This window comes from Sturnira hondurensis, unplaced genomic scaffold (genome assembly GCF_014824575.4).
Source record: "Sturnira hondurensis isolate 20B ecotype Veracruz unplaced genomic scaffold, ASM1482457v3 Scaffold0005252, whole genome shotgun sequence".
Classification (NCBI taxonomy): Eukaryota; Metazoa; Chordata; class Mammalia; order Chiroptera; family Phyllostomidae; genus Sturnira; species Sturnira hondurensis.
Window position 1 is genome coordinate 7,351,825 of NW_028077883.1, and position 27,086 is coordinate 7,378,910.

The 27,086-nt window shown below is 42.1% G+C and overlaps 1 protein-coding gene across 1 annotated transcript in view; it reads right to left on the reverse strand.

Moving 5' to 3' along the window:
- Positions 1 to 429: 429 nt before the first annotated feature.
- The window catches only part of COL1A2 (collagen type I alpha 2 chain), a 36,631-nt gene continuing 9,974 nt past the window's right edge, over positions 430 to 27,086 (reverse strand). The window contains exons 7-52 of the mRNA XM_037046468.1: positions 26,458 to 26,502; positions 26,318 to 26,371; positions 26,171 to 26,224; positions 25,802 to 25,855; positions 25,362 to 25,415; positions 24,788 to 24,841; positions 23,170 to 23,214; positions 22,815 to 22,868; positions 22,669 to 22,713; positions 22,271 to 22,324; positions 21,676 to 21,774; positions 21,510 to 21,554; positions 21,267 to 21,365; positions 20,783 to 20,836; positions 20,520 to 20,627; positions 20,087 to 20,140; positions 19,888 to 19,986; positions 18,897 to 18,950; positions 18,339 to 18,437; positions 17,900 to 17,953; positions 17,153 to 17,206; positions 16,949 to 17,002; positions 16,627 to 16,680; positions 15,644 to 15,688; positions 14,351 to 14,449; positions 13,020 to 13,127; positions 12,313 to 12,366; positions 11,304 to 11,357; positions 10,404 to 10,457; positions 10,248 to 10,301; positions 10,043 to 10,150; positions 9,603 to 9,656; positions 8,708 to 8,761; positions 7,560 to 7,721; positions 6,718 to 6,825; positions 5,956 to 6,063; positions 5,509 to 5,562; positions 5,314 to 5,421; positions 5,117 to 5,170; positions 4,626 to 4,733; positions 4,098 to 4,151; positions 3,857 to 3,964; positions 3,272 to 3,530; positions 2,626 to 2,810; positions 1,731 to 1,973; positions 430 to 1,040 (exon numbers count right to left, since the gene is read on the reverse strand). Coding sequence (XP_036902363.1) covers positions 894 to 1,040; positions 1,731 to 1,973; positions 2,626 to 2,810; positions 3,272 to 3,530; positions 3,857 to 3,964; positions 4,098 to 4,151; positions 4,626 to 4,733; positions 5,117 to 5,170; positions 5,314 to 5,421; positions 5,509 to 5,562; positions 5,956 to 6,063; positions 6,718 to 6,825; positions 7,560 to 7,721; positions 8,708 to 8,761; positions 9,603 to 9,656; positions 10,043 to 10,150; positions 10,248 to 10,301; positions 10,404 to 10,457; positions 11,304 to 11,357; positions 12,313 to 12,366; positions 13,020 to 13,127; positions 14,351 to 14,449; positions 15,644 to 15,688; positions 16,627 to 16,680; positions 16,949 to 17,002; positions 17,153 to 17,206; positions 17,900 to 17,953; positions 18,339 to 18,437; positions 18,897 to 18,950; positions 19,888 to 19,986; positions 20,087 to 20,140; positions 20,520 to 20,627; positions 20,783 to 20,836; positions 21,267 to 21,365; positions 21,510 to 21,554; positions 21,676 to 21,774; positions 22,271 to 22,324; positions 22,669 to 22,713; positions 22,815 to 22,868; positions 23,170 to 23,214; positions 24,788 to 24,841; positions 25,362 to 25,415; positions 25,802 to 25,855; positions 26,171 to 26,224; positions 26,318 to 26,371; positions 26,458 to 26,502 — 3,822 coding nt within the window. The 3' untranslated portion in view covers positions 430 to 893. The remainder of the gene's footprint in view (positions 1,041 to 1,730; positions 1,974 to 2,625; positions 2,811 to 3,271; positions 3,531 to 3,856; positions 3,965 to 4,097; positions 4,152 to 4,625; positions 4,734 to 5,116; positions 5,171 to 5,313; positions 5,422 to 5,508; positions 5,563 to 5,955; positions 6,064 to 6,717; positions 6,826 to 7,559; positions 7,722 to 8,707; positions 8,762 to 9,602; positions 9,657 to 10,042; positions 10,151 to 10,247; positions 10,302 to 10,403; positions 10,458 to 11,303; positions 11,358 to 12,312; positions 12,367 to 13,019; positions 13,128 to 14,350; positions 14,450 to 15,643; positions 15,689 to 16,626; positions 16,681 to 16,948; positions 17,003 to 17,152; positions 17,207 to 17,899; positions 17,954 to 18,338; positions 18,438 to 18,896; positions 18,951 to 19,887; positions 19,987 to 20,086; positions 20,141 to 20,519; positions 20,628 to 20,782; positions 20,837 to 21,266; positions 21,366 to 21,509; positions 21,555 to 21,675; positions 21,775 to 22,270; positions 22,325 to 22,668; positions 22,714 to 22,814; positions 22,869 to 23,169; positions 23,215 to 24,787; positions 24,842 to 25,361; positions 25,416 to 25,801; positions 25,856 to 26,170; positions 26,225 to 26,317; positions 26,372 to 26,457; positions 26,503 to 27,086) is intronic.

Here is a 27,086-nt window from a genome sequence, read left to right on the forward strand (position 1 = left end):
ATCTATATTCATACTGCAAAGAGCATCGAAACAAGGAATTTTACTCAATATTTTTCTTTTGGAAAACCAAACATGCTTTATTTCATTTTTTCACAATTTATTTAAACATCTCACATATACAAAATAGGTACAATTTAATTTTTCTGCTTGTCTGAGAAACAAGGCTTCTTTGGAACCATGGGAGAGGATGAAAATGAAACCGGCAAAGAACAAATGCGGAATATAAAGAAGACGACAATGCTGGGCAAAGGATCTGCATACTTTATTCAGGGATAAGATGTAGAATACCAATGCAAAATCAAATGGAAAAAAAACAACAACACAATTCAATACAGAGGAGGATCTCTCTTCAAATTCTTCTAGCACCTTCAACATTCTTCAAGTATCTGAAATACTGTTAATTAGCACCTTTGTATTTTGAACAAAACAAAATAAGTACCTCAGCTCATCTCTGTCTGGTTCAGCACCTAATGGAATGGGTCACACTCACAAGAAAGTGTTTTGAGGTAGTTTAAACCATTGGAAGTTTGGGTTTTAAACTTCCCTCTGTGGAAGAGAGTCGAAAGCCACAAGTGGTGCAAATGTTCATGGTTTTTATTTTTCAATTTTTATTTTGGTTTTCTTACAGAGGTTGACATTTTCCACAACAGGTGTAAGAGTGTTGGAAAAAATTCCAGATCTTTCAGGGAGGGGAAGAGGGAGAGGGAATGAATTAAATCGTATTGCACAATGCTCTGATCACCCTTCTCTTTTGCCCAAAATTTAAGCAAGAAGATGTGCAGAAGAAATGGAAGGATTCAGCTTTTAGTTAAAAAAAAAAAAAGAAAAAGAAATGGCAAAGAGAGAAAGTTTTTTTTTAAGATTTCCTTTCTTTTAATTTAGGTTGAGTTCATTTATTTGAAACAGACCGGGCCAATGTCCAAACCGAATTCTTGGTCAGCGCCACCAATGTCCAAAATTGCAATATCAAGGAAAGGCAGGCGAGATGGCTTGTTTGTTTTGTACTCAATGATCGTCTTTCCCCATTCATTTGTCTTTTTCTGTTTCAAAAAAAGAAGAAGAAACATACATAAAACAGCACTTCTTTGGAATCTAACATCATCTTCACCTTAGATATTCTAAAGACATGTGTCCCAGATCAGCAAGTTCATCTTTGAAAGCTCAGCATCAAGGGTATCTTTAGGGGGAGGGGCTTCCTACGAGTATGATTAGAAAGAATACTGCAATACATGTTCCAAGTGATTTATCATCATTTTCAGGAGGTGTATGTACGTGTGTCTGAGGGGGAGGGGGAGAGTCGGAGGGTATGCTGGAATGCTACCAGTGTGTTTAAATTTTCCTTCCATTTTTAGCATGTTGTAGAGAAAGCGTGAAAAAAAATTAAAGGTAGGTCATACTAATAAGTAAAATAAAATGCATATAATTATAAACTATAGCTTGGGTCCTTTTAACCTCAAGTAATTTTAAGTTATGGGCACCTATCATCATTTAAGAAGAGAAATGAAACTAATATAAAAGAAAAACAACTAATATATAGACAGTATATATTAGTATTTTAGAAGGCAAGATATGATAAGAATACTCTCAATTTACCATCTGAATTTAAATAAACACATTCAGGACAAAAAAATGGATAAGTTAGGTAACTCATTTATCTGTTCGTTAACTGGTCTAAACTAGGACACCCCGCCCCCAAGTAAGTGCTATTTCTATATTTCACTATTACTTACAGAGCAGCCGTCAACAAGAACACTGTAAGTGAACCTGCTGTTGCCCTCGGAAACAAGTTCAACGTCGTTGGAACCTTGCAGGATGACAGACTTTTTCAGGTTGCCAGTTTCATCATCCATGTATGCAATGCTGTTCTTGCAGTGGTAGGTGATGTTTTGAGAGGCATGGTTGGCCAGCAGGCGCATGAAGGCAAGCTGGGTAGCCATTTCCTTGGTAGTTACTCCTTCAACGTTATACTCAAACTACAGAGAATAAGATAGGCACTCCAGTTAAGTGGAGAAGAACTCAGATACGGAGTCAGATTAAAAGAAAAAATCTGGTATAGGGAAAAATAATGGAGTCAGATCGGAACCTGAAGAAGAGGGTACTTTTAAAGGAAACAAAATTCACTTGTCTTTGAAATATTAATTACCTAGAAGGGACATAGGAAGAACCAGGCTGAGACAAGGTCATCTCAGAAGGATACCTCTTTCAGGTAAGCCTTTTTGTGTGTGTTTCTTATTGAGAATAAGAGAGCAAGGAAATAGAAATTTGGACCTATTTCTTTTCTTGTAATTCCCACCAGTAGGCATTCAATAAAGTTGGTGAGAAGGCTGACTAAAAATTTAGGAAAGCTCATGTTCTGAAAATACACATGCATGGTAATACTCCTTCACACTAATGACATTAGTCAGTTTCTCCAGTGATTATCAGTTCAGTCAAATTTGAATAATAACTTTGAGTTATATGGGTATGTCCAATCAATCTATCTTTAATGTATAATCCAATATAGAGCCGGAACCCATTAAAAGAGCAGGTTCTTTTAATAAGCCTGTTTTGATAAAGGATTAGAAAACCAACAATCCTAACAAAATATTGCTTATTAAGGGAGGGAATGTTTATAGGATTCCTCACCTGGGTACCACCATTGATAGTTTCTCCTAACCAGATGTGCTTCTTGGCCTTGGAACTTCTGTACCAGTTCTTGGATGGGATGTTTTCAGGTTGCGCCCGGATGCAGGTTTCGCCAGTAGAGAAATCACAGTATGCTTTGATAGCATCCATAGTGCATCCTTGGTTAGGGTCGATCCAGTAGTAACCTGTTATGAAAACAAGGTCCCAACCATAAAAACCTCTCATTGAGTTCTAATAATTCCTAGTCAATGACTTTGATTCTCCTAAGTACCATTTTTTACTGTATTATCTACCCCATATTTAACAGGCAGAAGGAGGCTGTTTTGAAGATTACACAATTCCTCCTTCCCTCTCCTCCATGAAAAATGGAACCAGAGTATATATTAACATGAAAAGGGAACTATATATATATCTATATCTATAAAATATAAAATATCTATATCTATAAAATATATACCCACACATATATTTTAAAAAGTTTGAGAATGGGCGATGGCTGCGAGAAAAAAAATGCTTCATTAATTGTGATGGCTTTACACAGTACAGATTTTACCCAAATACATTTCACTCCGACTGTGAGGGGGAACTGATTTTGAAAAGCCCAACTTGTGGGACAGGTCAGACCAGCCTGGACAGCTTGACCTACCACTGCTCCACTCTGGGTGGCTGAGTCTCAAGTCACGGCATGTGCGAGCTGGGTTCTTCCTAGAGCCTTCGGGAGTAAGAAGGGTCTCAATCTGGTTGTTGAGAGATTTCAGAGTAGCATCGACTTCATAATCCTTGGGTCTGAGAGAAGGTGGTGAACGAGGCTGGTCAGCCCGGTAGAAGTCTCCATCAAAACCGAAGTCATAACCACCGCCACTTATGCCGGGAGGCCCAGGGGGGCCAGGGGGACCAGGAGGGCCCTGCAAAGGTGAAAGTGAGAAAGAGGAAGCTTTGTATTCGGTGACACTGGGAGACATCAATGACAGCAGGTATTCAGATGGGCATCACACAAAAGTATGTTTTAATAAGTAAGAAAGGATCAAGCTTTCGTAAATAAACAACTTGCTCCCAAGTGTACTTGCAGTATTAAGCAACTCATTGTATAGAGACCACGTTTACATATTGCAGAAAGCACGTGGAAGCGGGGGACTGCTTTAATGCATTGGCATGATTCTCTTGGTTTAGTCTGAAGAAAACATTCCTTAGGTCAGTCATACTCTTTATTCGTTCCCCAAATAATACTTACAGCAGGGCCTTGGCTACCCTGAGAGCCACGAATGCCAGCAGGTCCAACTGTTCCAGGATGTCCGCTGCGACCATCTTTGCCGGGAGGGCCACTAGGACCAGCAGGGCCCTAGGGAAGAAGGACTGTGTGAACCAAAGAAAGTCTCATAAGAGAGCCCATAAGCTCGTAAGAGAGCCTGCTGGGGGCTCACTGCCTGCCACAGGCTCTATTTCAGAGATAAGTGTCTCTGGGGCTGACCTACCCTAGGGCCAGCAGGACCCACGGGGCCAGAAGCACCTTGGTCGCCATGATGACCCTTCAGAGAGAAAACAGGAAAATCACATTTTCAGAACATGTGTCAAAAAGTAGATTTTTCAAAATCGAATGGAAAACTTTAGTTTCGATAACTCTGCATTGAGAAAATTGAAACCGTAAAATGGGGCTCTTTTGTCCCATTATGCCTATTATATTCAATTATGTTTTTTTTCCTGCAAGCTACTTCAGCAATGCAGTATTAGTCATTCCTCCAATTATATTTATTTTAAGTGGGGTTGAAGGACATTGTTACCAGGAGATTTTAATATATGTATATTTTTATCTCCCTTAACCCTCACCTTTTCTAGTTGAGATGAAATAGTATTATCTCCAAGAAATGAAGTTAGTCAGAACATGGGAAATGAGTAAGATATAGGACATTTTAGAACGATAGCAGTGAAAATCTGAGGAAGATCATTTTGAGTCGAGGGCCTTCAAGCTCTGCATATATGCTGGGTGTCCACATTTTACTTACAGCAAGACCAGGAAGACCTTGTAATCCATTATGTCCCTTCAAGCCAGGAAGACCTCTGGGCCCCTTGTCACCAGGCTCTCCCTTATCACCTCGAGTGCCTTGTGCACCCTGCAAAGAGAGAAGGACATGCAAGACATGGACCTTTTAGACAAGTGATACTCTCTTTCCAACAAATATTGTGTAACCCGTTTACAAAAGTAACCCAAGACACGTGAAGGTATAAAAGCCACGTGCAGGCTACTCTCCTCTGGATCTGTCTTAGCTGAGCTGTCTGTAATGTTGGCTAGATCTTCTTGATTATCTGATACAAACGGGTGAAGAGATTTGAAATAGAAGAGATTTAAAAGCTAGTTTTAGCCACTCTCAACGTGGACTAAATTTTTAAAATTACATCTATGTAGTCTAGCCTATGTGATATTTGTTTTTCTTAATGGACAGTCTAGACTACTCCTAAATGTTAATTTGCAAAAAAATCTTCATCATGTACATACGCTGGGACCTCTTGGACCAACAGGACCGGTGGGACCAACAGAACCAGCAGGACCCTGTGCATTGGAAGAGAAAAAACACGAGTCGTCAGCATAGCCAAGATCTTGCCCCCAGGCACCCACAAGTTCTCAAGTGTGGGTAAGTCAGAAGTGAAGCCTATAGGGATGACAACATTAAAGGACTTGTATTTAGGACTTACAGGTTCACCACGGTTTCCATGTTTGCCAGTGGGACCCACGGGGCCATGAGGACCAGGAGCACCCACAGCGCCAACGGGACCAGCGTTGCCAGGGTAACCACGCTCTCCCTACCAAAGGCAAAATGAAGCTTAGCATTAATCTGGCTGGTAGTTTAGGCACTGTTAAATTAGAGGAAGATGAAGAGGTATACCAACCTTGTGTCCAGGTTGACCATCGCGGCCCGGGGGACCATCGTTCCCAGGGTTCCCCTGTGAAGACACCATGCCAGTAAAGACACTGCGAGGATCCGTAGCCCACAGCCCCCATAGTTCAGCTGTTCTGCCTTCATCACTCCCAGAGCTCAATAATGAATCCCCTTTTCAGACTGTTAAAAATAGGAACTTGCCAACCTAGATAATTTTAGAGGTGTTTTAAATATTTTGGCCAACTTTGAAGTATGCTATTTAAAGACCTATCCCCCATCCCAAGTTAATTTTTTCTTATTTTTAATAAATACTAGGCATGGTCAGAATTTGTAGATATTATAGAGAAATAGACACCATGTTTGGAAACTTGGAATAAGTGAACATCAAGTCAGGATATAAAGTTGCCCACAACGAACTATCACCAGTTGGTTTTTACAAACCAAGTGTCAGACTCACATCACGACCGGCTTCACCAGGGGCACCGTTGACTCCAGGACTACCCACACCACCAGGGGGACCGCGAGCCCCAGGTGGACCCGAGATGCCGAGGGGACCGGGTTCACCCTACAAAGGCAGAGAAGACAGAACAGCATTGCTGTCATTGTGCTGAGCGCCTATCTCTCCTTCCCAGAACAAACTGAGCCAGGGGGTTTCAGTTTGAAGAGAGAATGAAATTGAACAGGCCACACATGGGTTAAGCACTGTCACTAGTGTCATTCCCACCCTCGCCTTCCACTTGGGTGGTCGGCTTCATGCAGTTTGGGAATGTTCTCTGTAGCATTGGTTTTATCCGAGAGCCCAAATGAAATGAATTCCTAAAGTTGAGAGAGTTTTTGGAGATGAGGTGGTTTCGGGTTGCTGTCACATACAAGGGTTAATGGAATGATTCAGAACTTGCAGAGTTTCATTCTTCCTACAGGATAAATGATGCCAGCATTTCATATTGCAGAGGAGTAAATGCAATTAGAGCTTTATCATTCTTAAGCATGTAAAAGGACAGAAATCATTCTGCAGAATGTTAATGGCGCCTATTGCGTGCATGTGTCTAAGCAAGGTGATATTAAAGCTTCTCAGAGAAGTGACATGTGATCTGTACAAAGACAATGCCATGAATAAAAAATCCTAAGCGGGGTTGTTCCGTGATCAATCTGTCACATTTGAAGTGGCAGCTTTCTAAATTCTTTATTGTTAATGAGAAGAACGGCGTCAAACACTCACCACTGCTCCAGAAGCACCTGGGAGGCCACGTTCACCTCGAGAGCCTGGGAGACCCAGGATACCAGGAGCACCAAGAAGACCCTGAGGACCTGGGGTGCCAGGAGGTCCCTGAACAAGATGAAAAATACTGAGCGTTACTGGTAAAGACCATGGGTGATGCTAACACAGGTTGGCTTGAGGACTGTGAAAATGAGCTGTGCTCAGTTGAAACAGAAGTCCTCGTCTCTGCAGGACATATCTTTGGATGTCTTTTCTCTGGTGATGATGGTGAGTTTCCATCTTGGTGTGTATATTTTTATGCCTAGTTCCTTCTTGAGACCAGTGAAGCAACATTTAAATATAGGTGGTTGAACTTAATGAAGCCATCTGGGATCATGGAGTAGAATTTACACGGAATCAATGCCAAGAAGCACATTTGGGCCATGGCGTCTAACTGAACCAGGCCTAACAAAGGCACGTTTCAGAGGAGCAATAATACTGGACAGTGCGGGTTTAAAGAACTGCAGCCTCACTGAGATCAGTTCATGGGCAGTGGGGTGACCACTGCCCCGCGGTTCTGTTCGAATCCCCATACCAGCAAGGCGCTCTCAACTGGGGAAAGGGCTGTTTTGGTAAAACAGCGAGTTTTCTCACTTATTGCCATGCCCAACGAATGCCTTAGAGGCATCTGCTGATGCTATGACACCCCAATATCTGTCGACAGATTTCCTGGCTCAACTGAGCTCTACTTGAGAACCTGCGGCACTTGTCCACATCAAAGACACACTATTTAATAATTTATGCAAGGTCTTGCCTTGAATTCAACACAAGGACTTGAGGAAGAGGAGTTTAAAATCACTTACAGCAGCACCAGTCTCTCCAGAAGGACCCTTTTCACCAGCAAAGCCAGGGGGGCCGCCTGCACCTGTCTCTCCGGTTCGGCCAACTGGACCTTGGTCACCACGAGGCCCACGAATTCCTTCTTTACCAGCAGCACCAGTGGGACCAGGAGGGCCCGTGATACCCTGTAGGCAAATGTACAAGGTCAATGCATTTTTGCTCATCATCCTGGGCCTGAGGATTTTGATATTAAGAACCTGGAAAAGAGCAGCTGAGGTTCTTGATATTAAGATGCAGGGGGAAGCAACAAAATAGTATCCTAGCCACGTGGGGGAAAGGTTTAGATTTCTTAACACTCTTTCTTGTAGAAAGAAGCGACTCCCATCTTCCTTCTCCCGCGGCAGTAACAGAGTGGACGGGGGCAGAAGCTGGGGCAAGCGTCTGTGAGGGAAAGCCCTGTGGCAGCACCAGCAGCCTGGCCCGACTGGAACTGTGTGAAGTTGGGAAAGTTCGTTGTGACTGAATGGGACTTCGGAGGACCCCAGCTGTTTCTTTTTGAAGAAAACGGATACAGGCATTTTGTTCATAAATGAGGAATCACATACGCTCTGAACTAGCTTTAATTAAATGCCTACAGGGAATGAAGGTGTTTCTGTTATGAACCTATAAAGGGATTCCAAGAAATCAACGTCTTTGCTACTTTTTCCCCTGAAACCTTAACCGGAAGACTTAAGCCTCGGTAATTAATTAAATTCTCTTGAGTCCTGACAGAAGAGTCTGAATCTGAATTAAATTAGAGGCCAAACCACCTTTAAATTCGGGAACAATTATACCTTAACTATGAAGGCGGAATGTTGGCCATAAAGGGTAATTAGATATAGAACTACCTGATATGTGAGTAAAACCGTTCTGGTTTTTTCCATTTTTAACAACAACAAAAAAACCCCATGCCCCTAAAAGGAGACTTGTATTCACATGAATAAAATCCTCCTAAACTGTTATTATAAAATATACCTTGTGAAGATTTTGCTTTAATGGCTCAGAAAAACTGATTTCAGACGAGGAAGGTAGTAGCTAAATCTCTGAAGCATATTTTTACAGTTTCCCACCGCCCCGCCGGCCGAGGTCCGAGGAGAGTACGTGGAGACACCCTTGGAAGTGATTTACTTACGGCGGGTCCAGGAGGGCCAGTGCGTCCAGCAGCACCAGGGAAACCAGTCATGCCCTGAGGACCAAGTACATTAAAATTCCATATTAAAATTCTACAATCAACACCAGCTTCAGAGACTTGGGTACCAATGGAAATTTCTCCTCTGACGAATCCCCAAAACATGTGATAAGGGATGGACCAAGGGGAAGGTAGTGGTCGTGTCACACAGGGTGTTATTTAATCAGGACCCCAGGACCCTCCGTCTCTTCTGTCTCCCTCACCGGTATGCCCTCAGCTGCAACACCCATATTTTGCATTCAAGTTCTGAGGGTTCTTTTGGAAATGTTAGCGTATTACCTAATTGTAAGAGCAAGAAGTTAAGACACCGTGCCACACTGAGTGTCAGTTGTCACACATTCCCTGGCTGGGTGCTTGGGGAATGGACACTGCATAAGTAATTTTGTTTACAGAGTAAGATAGAAAAGATGGAGTATTAATTGTTGTCTGGTGAAAGAAGGCAGAAGTCAATGGAGGTCGTTCTTGGGGAGCTTTGGGGAGGAGGGGTGCCAGTGTTGGATGCCAAGGGAAAGGACATGGTCAGGCAGAGGAAGGGGGCATCAACTAGGAGATAAAGGGTACCAGAAATGGCTTACCCATTCCACAACTCAACTACCAGGGCTTAATTTTGGTTACTACTTCAAGTGAGGTGGTAGCAACATACGTGACCCTGGGATTAAGTTCACACCCCATGAACCTGACCTTAACTTCTATATCAGAATTTCTCTGAATGAGTTGACTCGAATCTCAAGCATCTCCTTATTTTAGTCCAAGTGTACCACAAAATCCCAAACTTTCAAGTTGTCCCTATTAGATTTTGAAGAAATAAAAGTTATCAAAGTCCATTTTAAATACTCACAGGGGGGCCACCATCGCCGCGACTTCCAGCAGGACCAGGGGCACCATTTGGACCCTAAATGGAAACAGACAAACAAGAAGACGGGGTTAAATCACAAAACAATTCTTACAAATGTCATTCTTTTCTTCAAAGGGATTGTTTCCACATCTACTAGACGCAAATTCAGGAATTAAAAATAATTATCTGCATCAAATCAAATTACCTAAATGTTCTTGCTTCAATATTACCACCCTATGGGATTATTGAAAAAGTAAGATAATACAATGAAATTTTTACAAATTGTAAAGCCAGTATGCAAGGTTAATTCTTATTTTTAGGATCGTCTTCGATCTGTCATGTTCCCTGGTGTGTACAGTAGGCACTTGACTGATGTATGTGGAGTGAGAATACTCCATGGGCAGCTACACAGGCTATATGGACCACCAGGGAATTCAACTCACAGATGGTCCAGCAGCTCCAGCGGGGCCTGTGGGACCGACAGCACCATTTTCACCCTTGGGCCCTCTGCCTCCTCTCTCTCCTTTAGCACCAGGTTGACCAGCAGCACCCTGTCGGAAAAGAACAGTTTTACCATTCAGGTACTCCAACTCACTCACTTGCCTCCTCGGGATGTTTTCAGATGAAGCTTCATTATGTGATACTCACAGCAGGACCAGCAAATCCGTTGGGACCGGCGGGACCAACCTCGCCACGTTCACCCTATAGGTGGGAGAAGGGGTTTAAAAACATCTTAACAATCTTAGATTCTTCAGTTGCTACAAGTTGTGAGGTTTCTACAAAATGACCCAGGTTTCTACTTACAGGGCTACCACGAGGACCAGCAGGACCGGCAGGACCAGCAGCGCCGGCCTCTCCCTGTGATGGGACCGAAGATGAATTAGTTAATGTGGTAGACAGCTGTCCCTCGTCAGAGCCTGCCGTTGCATCGGGTGAGATAGCTAATGCATATCTGTCTCACAGAGAAAATGAAGTGGATTCTTACTCTGCGTGATGTTTGTATTTGTTTGGGGGGTTGGAGTGGAATCGGCCATACACTTGCAAAACCTCTACCAACCAGAGCCTACAATACCAGGAGGAGGACTTCCTAATTTTGAGATCAACACAGGGCTGATCCATTTGCTGCAGTCTGTGCAATACAAGACATGAGGTCTCTTTTAAGGGTTCGATGTGGTCGAGCACACTCATTTCACATGTATCTTCCTGATTTATTTTAAACAATTGAAGGCTTTGAGAAGGCTCGGTGGGTTAGGATATTTTTAATGGGCACAGCGTGAGACTTTAAAACAGAGCCTGGGGATTAAAGTGCAGATCAGATGGCTGGGCCTATCCACAGGAAAGAAAAGAGAACTTTAAACACAGTGTTTGTTTCTTGCTGCCCATCACAACACGTAAGTTTTTTTGTGTTTTTTTTTTTACTTATTTTTTTAAAGATTTTATTTATTTATCTTTAGAGGGGAAGGGAAGGGGAGAAGGAGAGAAGGATCAATGTATGGTTGCCTCTCGTGAGTCCCCTGCTGGGAACTGGCCTGCAACCCAGGCATGTGCCCTGACTGGGAACAACACATACGTTTTTAAATAAGTGGGTTTAAAACCAAGCTCTAAAAAAGAATTGCTGGGACTCTGGGGGCTAAGGCAGGCAGGGAATTTTAGAAACTGCCATTGGCTCAGGGAGTTACAACTTAGTGGGAAATGCATGCTTACCCGGTCACCAGAGGCTCCAGAAGGACCGGGGGCACCCACAGCACCAGGAGCACCCTAGTACCAAAAAGGAAACGAGTCTTAGTAAGAACACTCCCATACCATCAAAAGTGACCCTGGCTATTCCTTCTTGTGCTTCAATAGTGACTGAGCACTCTTACTGCACATTCTGGGCCCTTTGATGCATTTCACTTCGAATCACCGAGACTATGAGAAGCCACTCTCAGGAGGAGAGTACCACAGTGGTAAAGGTTATGGAAATGTGTAAGGCATGAGCAGGTTAGGAATTGGGGAGACCTGAACTCTCTGCTCTTGTCAAATTCCCTGGAGAGCAGTGGGTAGCCTTGTTTGGAACTGTTAGCACTGTGTGATTCAGAGAAAAGACTATTAGGAACATGCCACAGTGAGTTGCCAGCTCTGAGAGAGAAGAAGGGACCAAGGTAGCTTATGACCTGGAAAAACCACAATGCCAACACTGTGGATGTGGTTATTACTGATAATAACAGATAACACTGTGGTTATTACAGATAATCCCTCTCTGGGATTATCTTTGGCATCTCCAGGGCACTGACAGCTAATCTTTGGGGATGCTATTTGAGTGATAACTTTTTAAGATATACACGTAAATAAACAGGATCTTGTTAGGGGTTCTGGCTTCTTAGAATGCATCGTTCCCCCCGCCTCCCAAAACACTATAATAACTTCAGCAATCCTGTAAAGTTCCATTAACCCCAGAGTTTTGGGGTTGTAGTTTTTACTTGGCACAGTTAACAATGAAGAAGATAGAAAATTCAGGCTACGATTTTCAAAGGGGAAAGTCCTGTTGATTTTTCTTCTGGAACGTGTAAAATATCATTAATCATAGATCCAGGAAGTCGTGCAGTACTCTTTTACTAGACTTGGGTCCTTTTGTCAGTTGTATGTTGGAAAGCTTCTCAACTCCAAGTGAGAGGTAAAGAGGTGGAAAAGAGATAATCTAAGTAAAAACAAACGCAAGCAAAAGTTTACTCACACGAGCACCGTCTCTGCCTGTGCTCCCCATTTCACCTCTGAGGCCAGTTTCACCCTGAAAATATGAAGCAGGAGCAACTGTTTCTTTTCTGACCAAATTTTGGAATCGGAAGTGTTTTCACAGAAGATGCTACAATACTTCAGTCAATTAAAGCCTTTAGTGATGCCTTGATTCCCCACCGTTCTACGGGATGTTGAATGAGGAATTTCAAAAAAAGGAAAAATAATCAAGGACTTCTCTAGATTATCATCAGATATCCTTTTCTAATTTTTATAACCCCACTGAAGCATCATCAAGCCAAGTCCAAATGCATGTGGGGAGGATTTTAAGGCAATGCCACAATGGCTCTGGTGCCCAGTCACTCCTACGGCATAACTAATACGGCCGCATGGTTGACAGCTGTTCAGTACAGCTTCTCGCCATTAATTAGGGCAGGATGAGGCGTTATTGTTAGTGGCATTAAAATGAGCCTCATGTATTACTCAACACCATCTGTTTGTGTGGAATTCCATGGTAGCAAGGAATTTTGCCAGGTCCGTGAGTTTAGAAATGCGTGGGTGCTACGTGGCAGAGGGGGACGTACAGACACAGATGTCAAAGTGCCACCAGACCCGGTCAGGGACTGTAAAAATTGGGCAAGCCTGTGCAGTCTTCCTGCCAGAGTTCCTCAGCAATATGCATCAAAGTTCAAGTCCAAAAGGGGCTACCTTTTCTCCTTTGCCCCCAGGCATGCCAGCAGCTCCCCTCTCTCCTGGGAGTCCACCAGGGCCAGGTGCACCAGCGGTGCCCGGAGCACCGACGGCACCAGGTTCACCCTGGAAGCAAACACATGGGAGATCAATTATTTCAGGGGCAAGAGAAGAGAATGAAAACGCAAACTCCTGAAGGATTCCAATGTCTTAGACATTTATTAGGACATTTACTAGACAACATTTATTAGAAAGCATCATTGCCTACTCAGAGACACGAGGAGGGCTCTGAAAGGAGAGAGCAGGTCATGGAGGAAGGTGCTGTTACATCACGGTGCCTGAGAGAAGAAGGGAGTGAGAGTGGGCGCTGGGATTTTCTTGTCACCTGCTCCCCGTCCTCTTAAAGGTGGCAGGTAGGGGAGAGGAAAGGACAGGATCATGGAAGGCACACAGTGAAAAATACTTGCCCACCAGTTTTTAAGAATGTCTCTCAGCCCAGACAGGAACTATGGAAAGAGACCTTAGGAAGGGAGGAGATGTTTACATTCGAATCTCCTTAAGAGTGGGCACTACAGCTTCCATTTTTAACAGAAGGCTTTACAATTCTACACACTTAAAACCTGCTGACTAGCTTCTGAGACAAAACTCTCTGAAAGTACCACCTCACAGAACCAAGTATACCTTCTGTTTTCCACTCTCTTTCTTAGCTGGTGTTTATTTTTTTCTAAGATCCTTCCACGGAAGGATCTACCAAAGTAGATTTTGCAGTAAACCTTTACATTTTTTCCCCTGGGAGGTAAGAATCAAAAGTAATATCAGTTACTTTCTCTTTATTGTGGTTGAAGTGGTTTGTTTTTCAGAAATGTATCATTTCACATATTTTAAAATCTAACCCACAGATTCTATTTTGAAACACAAAACCAGGCTTCTGTTTTTTGGGTGAGTGGACTGTCCAATTAGTTTTCATCATTATAAATTCTCTTATTAAAATTTAGACTGCTTTTTGAAATTTTACTTTATGAGCAGGCTATTGAGAAGGTAAGAGTTTGTTGTCAAAAAATAGTGTTCAAATGTATCTGATGTTTCTAGATTAAAACAGAAGTGTAAACAGTGTGATGAAAAAAGAGTGAAAACCCATACGAATTCATTTGTAGGTATAGACCACTGGGATTCCGTGTTTTGGAATAATTCAGGTCCCCTGGAACTGGGTTGTCAGACACTGAGATGGACATTATCATAGGACTGGAAATAAGTAAGTACTCTGAAAAAACAGTTAATTTACCACTTAAAGGATCTACTTATTCTAGAGTACAGTGAGCCAAACCAGCAATGTGTAACACAAAATTTACCTTGTTTCCCTCAGGCCCTGGGGGTCCAGAAGGACCTCGGCTTCCAATGGGACCGGTGGGACCGACAGCGCCACTTTCACCTGGAGGACCGCGCTCCCCCTGGGAAAGGCATCAGAAGAGGAGTTGCGTTGTTCGTCCTTTTCAGAGACACTGTTTTACACAGCCAAGTTCATACTTGCTTAGCTCCTGAATCCTGATTCTGCCGCTGATAAGCAAAGCAGAATTACTGTTCTCTAATTTCTCCACCAGTAAAACGAAGGGACGGAATTAGATAACCTCAAAAGTCTCCTTCAGCTCTAACGTTCTGTGACTACAACTCCAAAATTCGTTGCTCCTAGGGTATAGCATTCAACCTTTAGAATTCATTTCCTTTTTGTTTGTTTCCTTTTTTTTCTTCCTGATGACAGATCCGTAGGCAAAAACAGAGGCCAGGTATACATAGTATTCAAAGGGAAATATTGTGTCATTTTAGGTGAATAGTGATGGTAGGTGTAAATAAGATTAGATATTACCATATCTATGCTCCTTTTTTTGCAATTGCCTGTGATAAGGTGTAACAGTTACAATATTTGACAGAGAAGACATACATATGTACATGCATATGTATTTGTGTATCTATCTATTTAAATATCTCTCAATTTGCATGTAAATATCATTATGACATAATATTCTATGGTCCAGAATATTTAACAAATAAGTCCACATTGCAACTGTTTCCGAGTCCCTTATTCTAACTTGCTCCTATGCTACTTGGGTTCTATGATATTAAATTTGTTTGGGCATAATAGATATATGATAACTAGCCATGTAACAGGTCACTTTAGGGGAGAGCTAATCCTTCCAGTTATTCTAATGATCACAGACAAACTAAATACACTGTTCATTCATTTGTCTGTAAGAGTAAACTCAGGATTCCAGCTTTAGATTTTGAACTCCAGCACGCATTGCAAAAATTGACATTAAATCTTAGTAAGATGTTACTTTCCCTTGGCTAAGTGTGAGCCACTGCCCTAAACACATCGTGCTTGTCTATATAAATCACTGAATGTAATACACATATTGGTTCACTTATGGTTCTTATAACTGTGTGGTTTTTTTAGTAAGAAAGACGATCAATTAAATAAAAGAATCTATTCTCAATTCTGAAATCAAATGCTGTCTACAGATTACGTTTGACGACGGAGGAGTGTCAGGAACTCGTGGCAAGGCCAGCAGTAGTTTGCAGGAGAAAGCAGTACTTGTTTTAAAGAAGCACACCGAGATGTTTAGCAAGGTCAGTCAAGTAGTACTTACTCTTGGACCAGCAGGACCAGGGAGACCAAATTCACCAGGGAGACCCTAGGAAAACAGGAAAATAAATAAATGTACATTCTCTAAATCTACTTATGAATAGGATATTTAGACATGCCTTAAAAGAGTAAAATAAAACCAGACAGGCCCTATAGACATGAGCATGTAAGTATGTGGACTGCTAGAAAAAATGAGACTTTCACTGATCAAAGCTTTATTTATCCTAGAACCTGGTATCTGGAAATTTAAGTTTCTCATTAATGAGTTCATTGCTTTTAAAAAAGTGACCAAACAGACTATCTTCTTTGATAACATGATACATAATGATGAATAGTATCAGACATTGCATACTTTTACCTATATAACAGAATGTTTTTTTAATTGAAACGGCCGTATTATGCACATTACCTATTTAAATTGCATACCCCAGTGTATCTCCTTTATTATTGACCAGCTGTCTCCTTAATGTGGCCCACTGTTGACAGAGGAGACCAGGCCACATAATGTAACTGAATTGAGAAACATCCATCACAATTACAGAGAAAATGACTCAGAGCTCATGCTCTGACTGTGGATCGCAGCAGCACGTGCGAATGCCAAGAAAAACATTAAACGTGATTTTTCAGGGTCTACTTTGATGAAAAATCAATGCATTTACCTTTTCACTACACAGAAGGACATAATTTGCATTTTAACATTACCGAGAGCAACACAAAAAATAAGGCTAGTAAGTGGAATGTTCATCAATTCATTTTATTTCTGTAGTGTGATGCTTCATTCAACCCTTAAAACAAAGTAATTTGATCAAAATTGGGTAACTTGGCTCATTCTCTTTATCAGTATTGACATATGCAGAACACTATCATCAACATATGAAATATGAAGCTTCCTTTCTCCTATTGCATGTTATAATTATCCTGCAGGAGGGTATTAGACAGGGGGAAAGTCCCAAGTTTAGGTAAATTTACTATAGCTTGTTGACTCACCCTTTCTCCTGGTTTGCCAAGCTCACCAGCTGTACCTGAAGGGCCAGGCAGTCCCTAGATGAAAGAAATACCACTCTCAATCTTATGGCTATCTTCAGGGGATGAGCTGACAATTAGGTTTAGGGGGAAACTATCTAATATCAATACAGTCAGAAATTATTGTGTATTATTAAAGCATTACACAAAAGTTGGCCTTGGAACAAATACAGCTTCTTTGTGTGAGTTCCAAAGTCACGTGCTCTGTGGTGGCAAAGAGCAGTGTGGAGATTTATGCTGGGGAGTCTGACCAAAGGCAGTGTTCCGCAGGTCTTAGATGACTTACCTGGAACCCTGGAGGACCAGCTGGACCTTGATCACCTTTTCCGCCTTGGACACCCTGAAGTGATAGGAAGGATGGCATAAATAATGGTCTATGCCACCATGCTATCTAGTGACATCACTTTTGAACTGGGAAAAGAAGACGGTTATTTTGCGGGACTAGATTTACTTCAGGGAAGAGAAGGCCAAGAGTGGGGGAAATACTCACCTGTGGTCCAGGAGGCCCCTGAGCACCATTGTTTCCATCAGGACCTGGAGCACCCTAAAACGTTTAACAGAAGGGTGCAGGGTTACCCTTGAGTTGGGCACTTTAAGATGCCTCGAAGCCTCCTGCCTCACTTGCTCAAAAGAAAGCTTGTCATTTGGGCATGAACTAAACTCAGTGTGGGTCCCCTGCCACGGCCCAAATACCACCTGCTAACGTTTGATATGGTTCACAGGCAGTCCACAGGTGGAGGGCAATTAAGGAAGGTCACGGAATGCATGAAATAAAATCTGAGTGCATCATCTTTTAGACTTAAAATATTCTGTTTTGTTAAGGCTCACTTCCTTCTGAGTGTGGTTTGAAAAGCAAAACATTTGCTTTTTTTTAAATTTTATTTTTTTAAATATATATTTTTAAAGATTTTATTTATTTATTTTTAGAGGGGAAAGGAAGGACAGAGAGATAAATATCAATGTATGGTTGCCTCTGGTGTGTCCCCTGCTGGGAACTGGCCTGCAACCCAGGCATGTGCCCTGACTGGGAATCAAACCGCGATCCTGTGGTTCACAGGCCCGCACTGAATCCACTGAGCTACACCAGCCAGGGCGAAAAACATTCTTTTTAATGGGAACACCAGCCTAGGGGCTGTCACCTTGGAAAGAAAGTGACAGAATGGTATCAGTGGCTTCCCGGGGAGTGTTTCCTGGGTGAATACTATGGGCATAGATCCGCCTGGAAGTTTGCACCTACCCGAGCACCAGGAAGACCAGCGTGCCCTCTTTCGCCAACTTTGCCAGGTTCACCCTATAATAAACATTAAAAAATTATACATTTAATGTCAAATTAATCATGACAATTTTGAAATGTTAGTTCCTTGCTTTTTTCTTTTTAGATGGATAGTCTATGAATTTTGCTATCTTGCGTATGCACTGTCATTCTGCAGGTCCAAATACAACAAGGTGCACCTGTGTCTGCAAAGCACGGCTCAGGGGACGGGTTTTCAGCAGTGTACAGGTATACACTGGAGTTACGCTTTTAATGTGGTAAGTGGTCTGCAATTTTCCCATGTTGGAAGGAACCCCCTTAAAGTGCAGAGAACTGAGACAAGGGAGAAATATTAGAGTTTTGATGAAATGTGCCCCCCGCCCCAAAAAAGTGTCAAGGGAGAGGAGATTGTGGTGATTCTTACACTGGGGCCTTTGGGTCCAGGGAACCCGATGTTGCCAGGTTCTCCTCGTGCTCCAGCTGGGCCAATGGGTCCAGGCCTGCCATCGATGCCAGGGAGGCCCTGAAACCAGAGTTTATTTAAACGTTACTCAGCATCAACAGGGTCTCATGACCTTCAGCTTGTGATGTTGCCACAGGATGCAACAAGCGATTTCTGAATGCACAGAGCTTCCCGTATAAAGTGTCGATGAATTATGAATCCCTTTTCCTTTTCTAAATAGGAAGCCAGTACATGCACAGTCAGTCAATTTCATATACACACGATTCCCTCTCTCCTTTCTTTTCAAAACCTTGTCGCCTGCTTCGATTTTCTCTGCCACGTTTTTCTTTTTCCCTCTCTCCTTTCAGCCCTGCATTCATTTGGATTCCGTAATTATAATCCATTACTCTGTGTTCCCAGATGATGCATGGGGCTGATGTTTATTTCCGACGTGCTCATGTATAAACAAGCCACAGAACAGACTTGATGAGAGTACAATAAGTGTCCTTGAAAATATAATGGCAAATGAACAACACTTACCACGGGACCTTCTTTACCAGGTGGGCCAACATTTCCAGGGGCGCCAGGAAAACCCTATGAAGCAAATGAAGATGTTTTCATATTGACAATTTTATGCACACACTCCAATTAGTATGTGCACGAGGCTCCAATTAATTGAAATCTCCCCAAAGTACTTCCCCCCCACTTTTTGCTTGTTGCTTAGGGTAAATCATTAGGAGTTTTAGCCACTAGCTGGGAAACATATAAAGAACCCTGCAATCATTTTCTCTCTATTTGTTTGTGCCTTTCCTTTTACTGAATTTTAGTATAACTGATCTGTTTGTAGGTCCCTCAAGAAATTGTTAAGCAACATATTATATGGGCAAAATATATCATGTTATTTTCCCATTATAGGAAAACAAATACTTTTAGTAAGCCATTTTCAAGATGAGTTTTTTATTGTTGTACTTGGTGTCTTTATTACTTGTTTATGGTATAATTACAGTTGATATTCATCCATATGAGATAATGGAGGCAAAAAATTACTCTATTGCTATGGATTAGTGTGTCTACAGATCTAAAGGTCGTTTCTTCATAGCACGTGTGATGCTGAATACATTATAGCACTTTGTGATTGCTGGAAAAATGATTTCACTATGAGTCGAATAAAATGACAATGTATAGTCCTAATATGTTTCATGAACACCTTATATAAAAGCTACAAATTGAGATAAAAGATTCATGCTGATAGGAGAACCAACCTAATTTGTATATATTAAAATAAATCTATTCTTCCCCAAACCTCATAGCCATTGTATCAAGTAGTAAATAGAAAATTCATAAGCTAACCAAATTTGTAAAAATATCTAGTAAGCTTTGATGAAGTTAAATTAAAAAAGGCAACCATCAGCAGGCCTACTGATGAATTTACTTTCAGTTTTTTTTGTTGTTGTCCCCTTCAAATATTCATCTTTTTAAAAAAAGGAAATAGTGCCACGTGTGATTTGCTTGGAATCAGTGTGACACGTACTCGGGGTCCCATGAGGCCAGGCTCTCCAGGGCGACCAGAATCTCCATTGGGACCTCGGGCACCAGCAGGACCGGATGGACCACGACTACCAGCAGGGCCCTATTAAAGAGAAGGGGGAGGAGCAGGGCTGAAGTTAATAGCACACCCACCACCAGAAGTTTCAAGTTCCTTCTCTGGAAATGAGTAAGAGACAACCTACCATGGCACCAGCTCTGCCATCAGCTCCAGGAAGACCACGACTACCAGGGTTACCCTGTAAGAAAGTACAGGAAACAGAAGAGCATTGGAGACAACCCCTGAATCCAATAAGTTAGAGCTTATTAAAACATGGCATGATGCAAGAAAGCTAGATTCCCTTAAGGGGGAGCTATGAACATAAACCATGTCAAAAACCTTTACCCAAACCCCAAAGGAATGCATGGAGGAAGCATTTTGCAAAAGTAGGTCACCATTGCTTCCAGACCAATTTTATAAGACACCGAAATGAGAGTCTCTGATTTAATAAAGCATATGGAAAGCAGACGCCTCCTTCATCTGGAAAATGCACTCAACAATTCAGACCGATTCCCAAATGAAAGTATGTCATCATCTGCCTCTGGTGTGTCTGGGTGTCAAGAGTGTTTGGCACCTACTCTCAGCCCAGCAGGTCCTGGGGGGCCAGCGGGACCAGCTTCGCCAGTGGTGCCTCTCTTTCCTTCTTCACCACTGGGACCAGGAGGACCTTGGGCCCCAGCAGAGCCCTGTTTAATGAAAAAACAAATCAACAAACAGAAAACAGAGGAGGGGGAATAGAAAAAAAAACAAAGGAGGGAGAATAGGAAAAATAATTTTTATGATATATCCAAGTAGGGAAAAAGTAGTAACTTTATAAAATTGTGATCATAGAGCTACTTACGGGCTCACCCTTGCTACCGCTGTCTCCTTTGGAACCAGGGGGACCGGGCTCACCCTAGGGTTGAATACAAGACAGTGGTCAAAAGACAAACATGTGTCACAACTCTCTTGCAGAGAGATGCTTTGGGATGCTTTTGGATTAAGGTCAAGAGAAACTCAGGTTCTCTAAGAAATGTGTCTTGTTCATATTTAAATGGCTCACAGGGGAATATAGTTGGAGCGACAAGATTGCTCGCGTAGAAATGCCCCTCGCTGACCTGTAGGGAGCCCTCTAGGAGAGCAGGAGAGGCGTGTCTGTGTGTGTTTGTGTGAGAGAGAGGGGAGACTGAGCATACATGCACATTACTTAGAAAAGAAACACGAACTAAAAATTCTAAGGAAGAAAACATAGGAATCATAACACTGCAAGAGGAAGTCCAGACGGTGGTGAGATGACGGTAGAGACAGTATTTCCGGAGGATGAAAACTGCAGCCCGACCACTTACAACGAGTCCTCTAGCACCAGTAGCACCAACAGCACCAGGGGGGCCAGGAAGACCACGGGGTCCAGGGAGGCCGGGAGCGCCAGCAACACCGGGCAGGCCCTGTGCAGGAAGATGCAGAGTGGTCATCCTGAGGCCACTCACAGGAGAGGCAGCTCCCACTAAAATGCCTTTAAAACCACAGCAGACAACCTTGGCCAGCCTCCACCTCCTCCCCTCCTCCACCCATCCCTTCCAAATACTCACAGCAGCACCCTTAGCACCAGTAAGGCCGTTGGCTCCAGGGTTACCCTACAAGAAAAAGGAAGGGAGAAAGACATCAGTTAATAGGAATATTTCTTTTCTATTAACTGAACCCACCTTCACCCCTTTTTCCTTCCACTCAATGAGGTTAACGACAACGGCTACTTACGGGAGGTCCAACGGGGCCAGAAAGACCTGGGAGACCCACTTCACCACGGGGACCCGCAGGACCAGAAGGACCAGGGTTACCAACAGGTCCGATTTCACCCTAAAAGAGGAAATGACACTGGGGCATTAGCCAGCAAAAAGGGAAACAGCATCTCTCCATTTTTAGAACACCCATGTTATGAATTTTCTTTAGAACTGCAATCATTTTCCTTATTGGGTCTGATACCACAAGATTTGGGGTTGGGTTCTTGTTTTCCTGGCCTCAGTCTGCCATCCTGGCTACCACTGCTGCCTTCATCTTACATTTCTTTTCTCATGGTGGAGACTCTGGCTCTCTGCTAGTCAATCCCCACTGGTTTGGGAGGGTATCTCGGAGGGCCCCATGGAATCCCTTTCTGTGCTGCTATCTCTGTCTGTGCTCATAGTGGTCAAGGGCAGAGACATGATGTACTTTCGAGTTGGAGTGAGGAAACTGGCCATCCCATGTCTTGTCAAGGTATTCGTTCTGGGATTATCTACCAGCAAACACAGGGTCTATCTTGCTCATCCCAATAAAGAGTTTATCAAGGTAATGACAGTGGTCACCCGGTTTTTACCTTGGGGCCAGGAGCACCTGGGAAGCCTGGAGGGCCAGCAGACCCAAGGGGACCCTGAAATCAGAGTAGAGGGTGGTAAGAAATTTCCTTTCAGTAAATTAGCAGCACAACAACAGAATATGGAAGAGTTTAGAAGGGCTCAGTCGTATTTAATATTGGCAAAGAAAAAACTGACAGCTACTCTGTTGTCATTGGTATCTTAGCAAAGGGAAGACATTGGAGGTATCCAAGGTAGAGTAGCTTTTGCTTTATGTAACATTCAAAAGCCCCAGGGAGAGTATGTATGATTAGAATCTTCAAAAGACCCACCGAACCCCTGGAGAGCTATCTACCATAGTTCATAGGGAATCAAGAAAGAAGACAGCGCCCACCACACACTCTTCAATGCCAAGACTTACAGCAGGACCCACAGGACCCACACTGCCATCACTTCCACGGGCACCCTAGGAAGTAAATAAAGAGAAAAAGTCAAGTGGAAAGTCAAATGGCAACTATTGGAAGCTCTTTCAAAAGGGTAAACGTGAGGAAAAAGGGAAGCACTCACAACTGGGCCAGGGGCACCAACTCGTCCTCGCTCGCCGGGCAGCCCGCGGGCTCCCTAGAAGCAGAAACATTTTCAGTGGAATCCAGCATGCTAACTTGAAAAAAGCTACACGCATCATTTGCTCTGTCCAATTTCCAACATGTGCAAGAATCCACTGGAAATAAATAGGTCTCATTCTAATTCCCACTGGAAGGTAATAGATTTCAATTAAGTAGGCAGAAGGCTATTATGGCTATTAGAAAATTACCAAAGAATACAAGGCTGAGGGAAATAGTAATTAGCTAAAACATTTAAGAAGTTCCAGCTTGCAAAGGGTGTACAGATTTATATTTCCAACCAAGTAATTTTTACTTACCGCTTGACCTGGTGTTCCGTTTTCACCAGGGGCACCAGGTTCACCCTACATGGAAAATGATTGAGGTTTTGTTTTATAATTTATATATATTGAAAGTTACATGTATAAAAATTATATCTATAAGTATATATTCAATTATACATATGGATATATTACATTTTATATAAATTTCTGTATGTGCTTTTACCCTATTATTTCCATTTGAACCATTCATAGATTCTACAACATTTCTTACACATATACAGACTTTCCTAATTACGACAAACACATAAATGTTAAACATTTCTAAAATATGGGTTTTTATTTGGATGAGACCAAATATCACAGTACTAGGGAGATATGCTTGAGCATTACTTCCTGCTCCCAATTTTCCCCTTAGATCTTGGATATCACTTACACTGCGCTTGTATATTTGGAATTATGTCATAGAAAGACATAGTAGCAGATAAACTAGCTTTCAATATTACCGTATTTACACTCTCTGAAGTTATTTTAACACTCAATATTTTTACTTTTGTGAAATACACATGAAAATTTGAACTTCAGTATATTTCTCTGGAGCTGTCTTATTTATTTGCAATCTATATCCTTATCTTGAGTAAAACCGTGGTGGTGATGGTAGTAGTGGTTTAACTCGATACCATGGTACGTGCAAAAAGAAATTTCCTTCAAGATAATCTGACTTAGATACGGAAGAAACAGGGTTTGAGAGATTATAGTTAAGGGCCCTTCATTTCTAGGATTCTACGTGATGTCACATTCTTTGGAAACAGGCGCTAGAGTGGGAGTCAGGAATTCTAGCCTGTGTGCTTCTAACCGTTAGATGTGACTCTGGGCAAGTCATTCGTTCTCTTTCAGCCTCAGTTTCCCTCATCTGTGGAAAGAGGAAGTCTCCAGAGCTCCTCACAAGCTTTCGCATTTTATGATGCCGTGATTAGTAGTTTGAGCTATTATATTAGGCTCTAGGGAGAGTGAGTTTGACCTTATACATTTGTGTGGCAGCTGGAAAGTTAGAACAGATTCTCCATATTCATGTTCCTTTCTGGTCCCGCTAGTATTCGTTACTCATTAATTTGTAATTATGTTGGTATTCACTTTAATATCACATTATCTCTTTAATAGGAGAGAGAACATTTTATAGTTGAAAATGCTGTCAGGGAAGAGCCTAGCCAAGAGATAACACACTTCTGAGACTTTAATTACCTAATTAAAACATTTTTGAGTGTGCACAGATAAATCACAGGAAAGAGGTTGAAAAGTGTATTGTGACATGAATGTACCTACCTAATTAGTGCATGACAAAGGAGATACACAGTTTAAAGTAACATATAGTGTCCTAATATCTGACTACGTGTTATCTACTTTTATTTTGGCTGCAGAGATTGACCGAAAGGAAATGGAGAAAAAAATATTGACATTTTTATATCAGTTGTGTAATAGATATTGAATTAATAAATATTATTATTAATTGGACTTCTGTCACAGAGTCCCATAGTCCCCACCATTGAGGAATTTAGGATTGGATTATGATTAGCCTTCAGTCAAAATGCACTCTCTGGTGGTGATGGGAAATCACAATCAATTGCTTTAGAAACAACTTTTCTGATCTGGTATTTACCTTAATACCTGGAGCACCAGGCTGTCCCTTCAATCCATCCAGACCATTGTGTCCCTGAAAAGCAAATGCACATTATTAAAATGTCGTTCCATTATAGTGCTTGGTCAAATCCAACAGCTGCTGTCTTTGCAGTTACTGTTTCCGGGGGAGCCCTGTGACGGCCTCTGTGGAATGCAGTGCCAGGGCTCCAGGTCCCTGGCAAACTCCCTTCGTGGCCCCAGGAAAGCTCCCTGCCTTGGAAAGGGAAGGATATAGCACTAGATGCTCTCCTCTATCCTCTCCATCTTTAATAATTTTACTGTCTTCAGATTGTTGTAAATACCTCTTAAGCCATTTTACACAATTTTCTCTGCAGGGATCCTTGTTTCTTGGAAGCTATGAACAGACTGAAAAAAAAAACCCTCCACACTGTATTACTTTCCAGAGATCCTTAACTCTATGACTCTCTTATAACTCTGGCAAACTCTAGGGCTTTGGATGTAAATACATTTCACCCAGGAGTTTACATATAGTTGAGGTTTTTTCCTTTAAAAAAAATCAACATTTTCTCTCCTGGGGAAAATAAAGCACTCACCCTAATGCCCTTGAAGCCAGGAAGTCCAGGAGTTCCAGGGAAACCACGGGCACCCTTGAAAAAAAAACACACACACACACAGAAGATAAATAACATTTTCATTTCAAATTAAAAGACAATTATTTCTTCCCTCCCAAATATTTCTTCTTACCAAAATCCAAGTTTGGAATCAAAGAATAATGTATTTTTAAGCACAGAACAGTAAATTAACTTTCTCTATTTGAGTAACTAATACTGTGGTGTTTGTAGAAAATACCATTTAGTTATTTATAGTATGCTTGCTGTCATTGATATTACATTATTGGCATTAATAAAAGTCCTATACATTCTAGTACGTAGCCACTTACGTGGCCGTGTAGATTGCTTCTGGTTTTAGCATCTATCTTATATGTGAGATGCCTCTGATGTCTGGACTACATAACTGCTGTAAAAAGTCTTACCTGTGGGCCAACAACTCCTCTCTCACCAGGCCGTCCGGGTTTGCCAGGGTGACCCTAAAACATGACAGCATCACAGGGTTAATCTCTGTTGGCAAACTGTCAGATGAAAGTGGGGAATCTTGGTTTTTACAACAGGGGGGAAAGCCATCACATAAAAATGTGGATCCAAATATATATTTAATTAATGATTATACTTTCTTAAATACAATCCAGTTAATTACTATTTCATTGAAATACTCTTTTCCATATGGGAACAGTTATGTTGGGCATATTTGGCTCTTGGCAGAATACTTGATTTGAATCTAGAAACTCTCATTGAGGCAGGAGGATTTAAATGCCATTTAGAAATGCTTAAGAGTAAATACTTACATCCTCACCAGCTTTGCCAGGAGGGCCAGGTGGACCCCGAGCACCCGCAGGACCCTAGAGAATGGGAAACCCATCATTTTCTTAAGGATACATTAATACATTTTTTGAAAAAAAATTACTGCTCATAAATGGGGAGAATGTACTCACAGTCTGACCAGGTTCACCAGGCTCACCAGCAGGTCCTTGGAACCCTTGAGGGCCCTGAAAGCAAACAGTAGGTCATACTCCAAGCCTTTATTTAATCTGATCTTTTTACATAAGAGCAATTACAAGCTTTTGGTACTTACAGGGGCTCCAGCTGCACCAGGAGGGCCTCTGGGGCCCATCAAACCCTGTGAAGAGGACAGATGGAGTTAGCACTGGTAAGGTGTCATGGCCTTGGTTAGGGTTAGATGGAACTAGCTTAGCAGTGCCACAGACAGCTTGTGATGGACAGTTGAAAAAAACTGTCTTGGTTTTATTTCACAGTTCTTGTCCTTCCCAAAGGAAGCATTTAAAGACCCAAGTGTCCTCCACTACTACTCTGTGTTTGCCTTTTGTTTTCTACCAACCCGAATCAGTAGGACTCAATGCAAATCAGACGGCATGGCCACAGGGCCCTTGAGGTTGTGCTCAGTGGACATCCTGAGATGGTTCGAATGCAGTGAAGTGAATCAGTCTCTGCACAGTTAGTACGCAACGCAGATGACCAAACATTCCCCGCAGGATTCCCTTGATCATATGGCATCTCCCCATGTGATCCTCAGCTAGGAAGTTGGTATTTTTATTGCCATGGGGACACAAATTGAAAAGGATAAAAAAAACCCTTCTTAATGATTAGAAGGTTTGTTATAACCTTATGAGAGGATAGCTCCTTTAAGGGCTTTTGGTGATGGATGAAAATGTCACACAAAAGTGAATGTAATGAGCTCTGGCT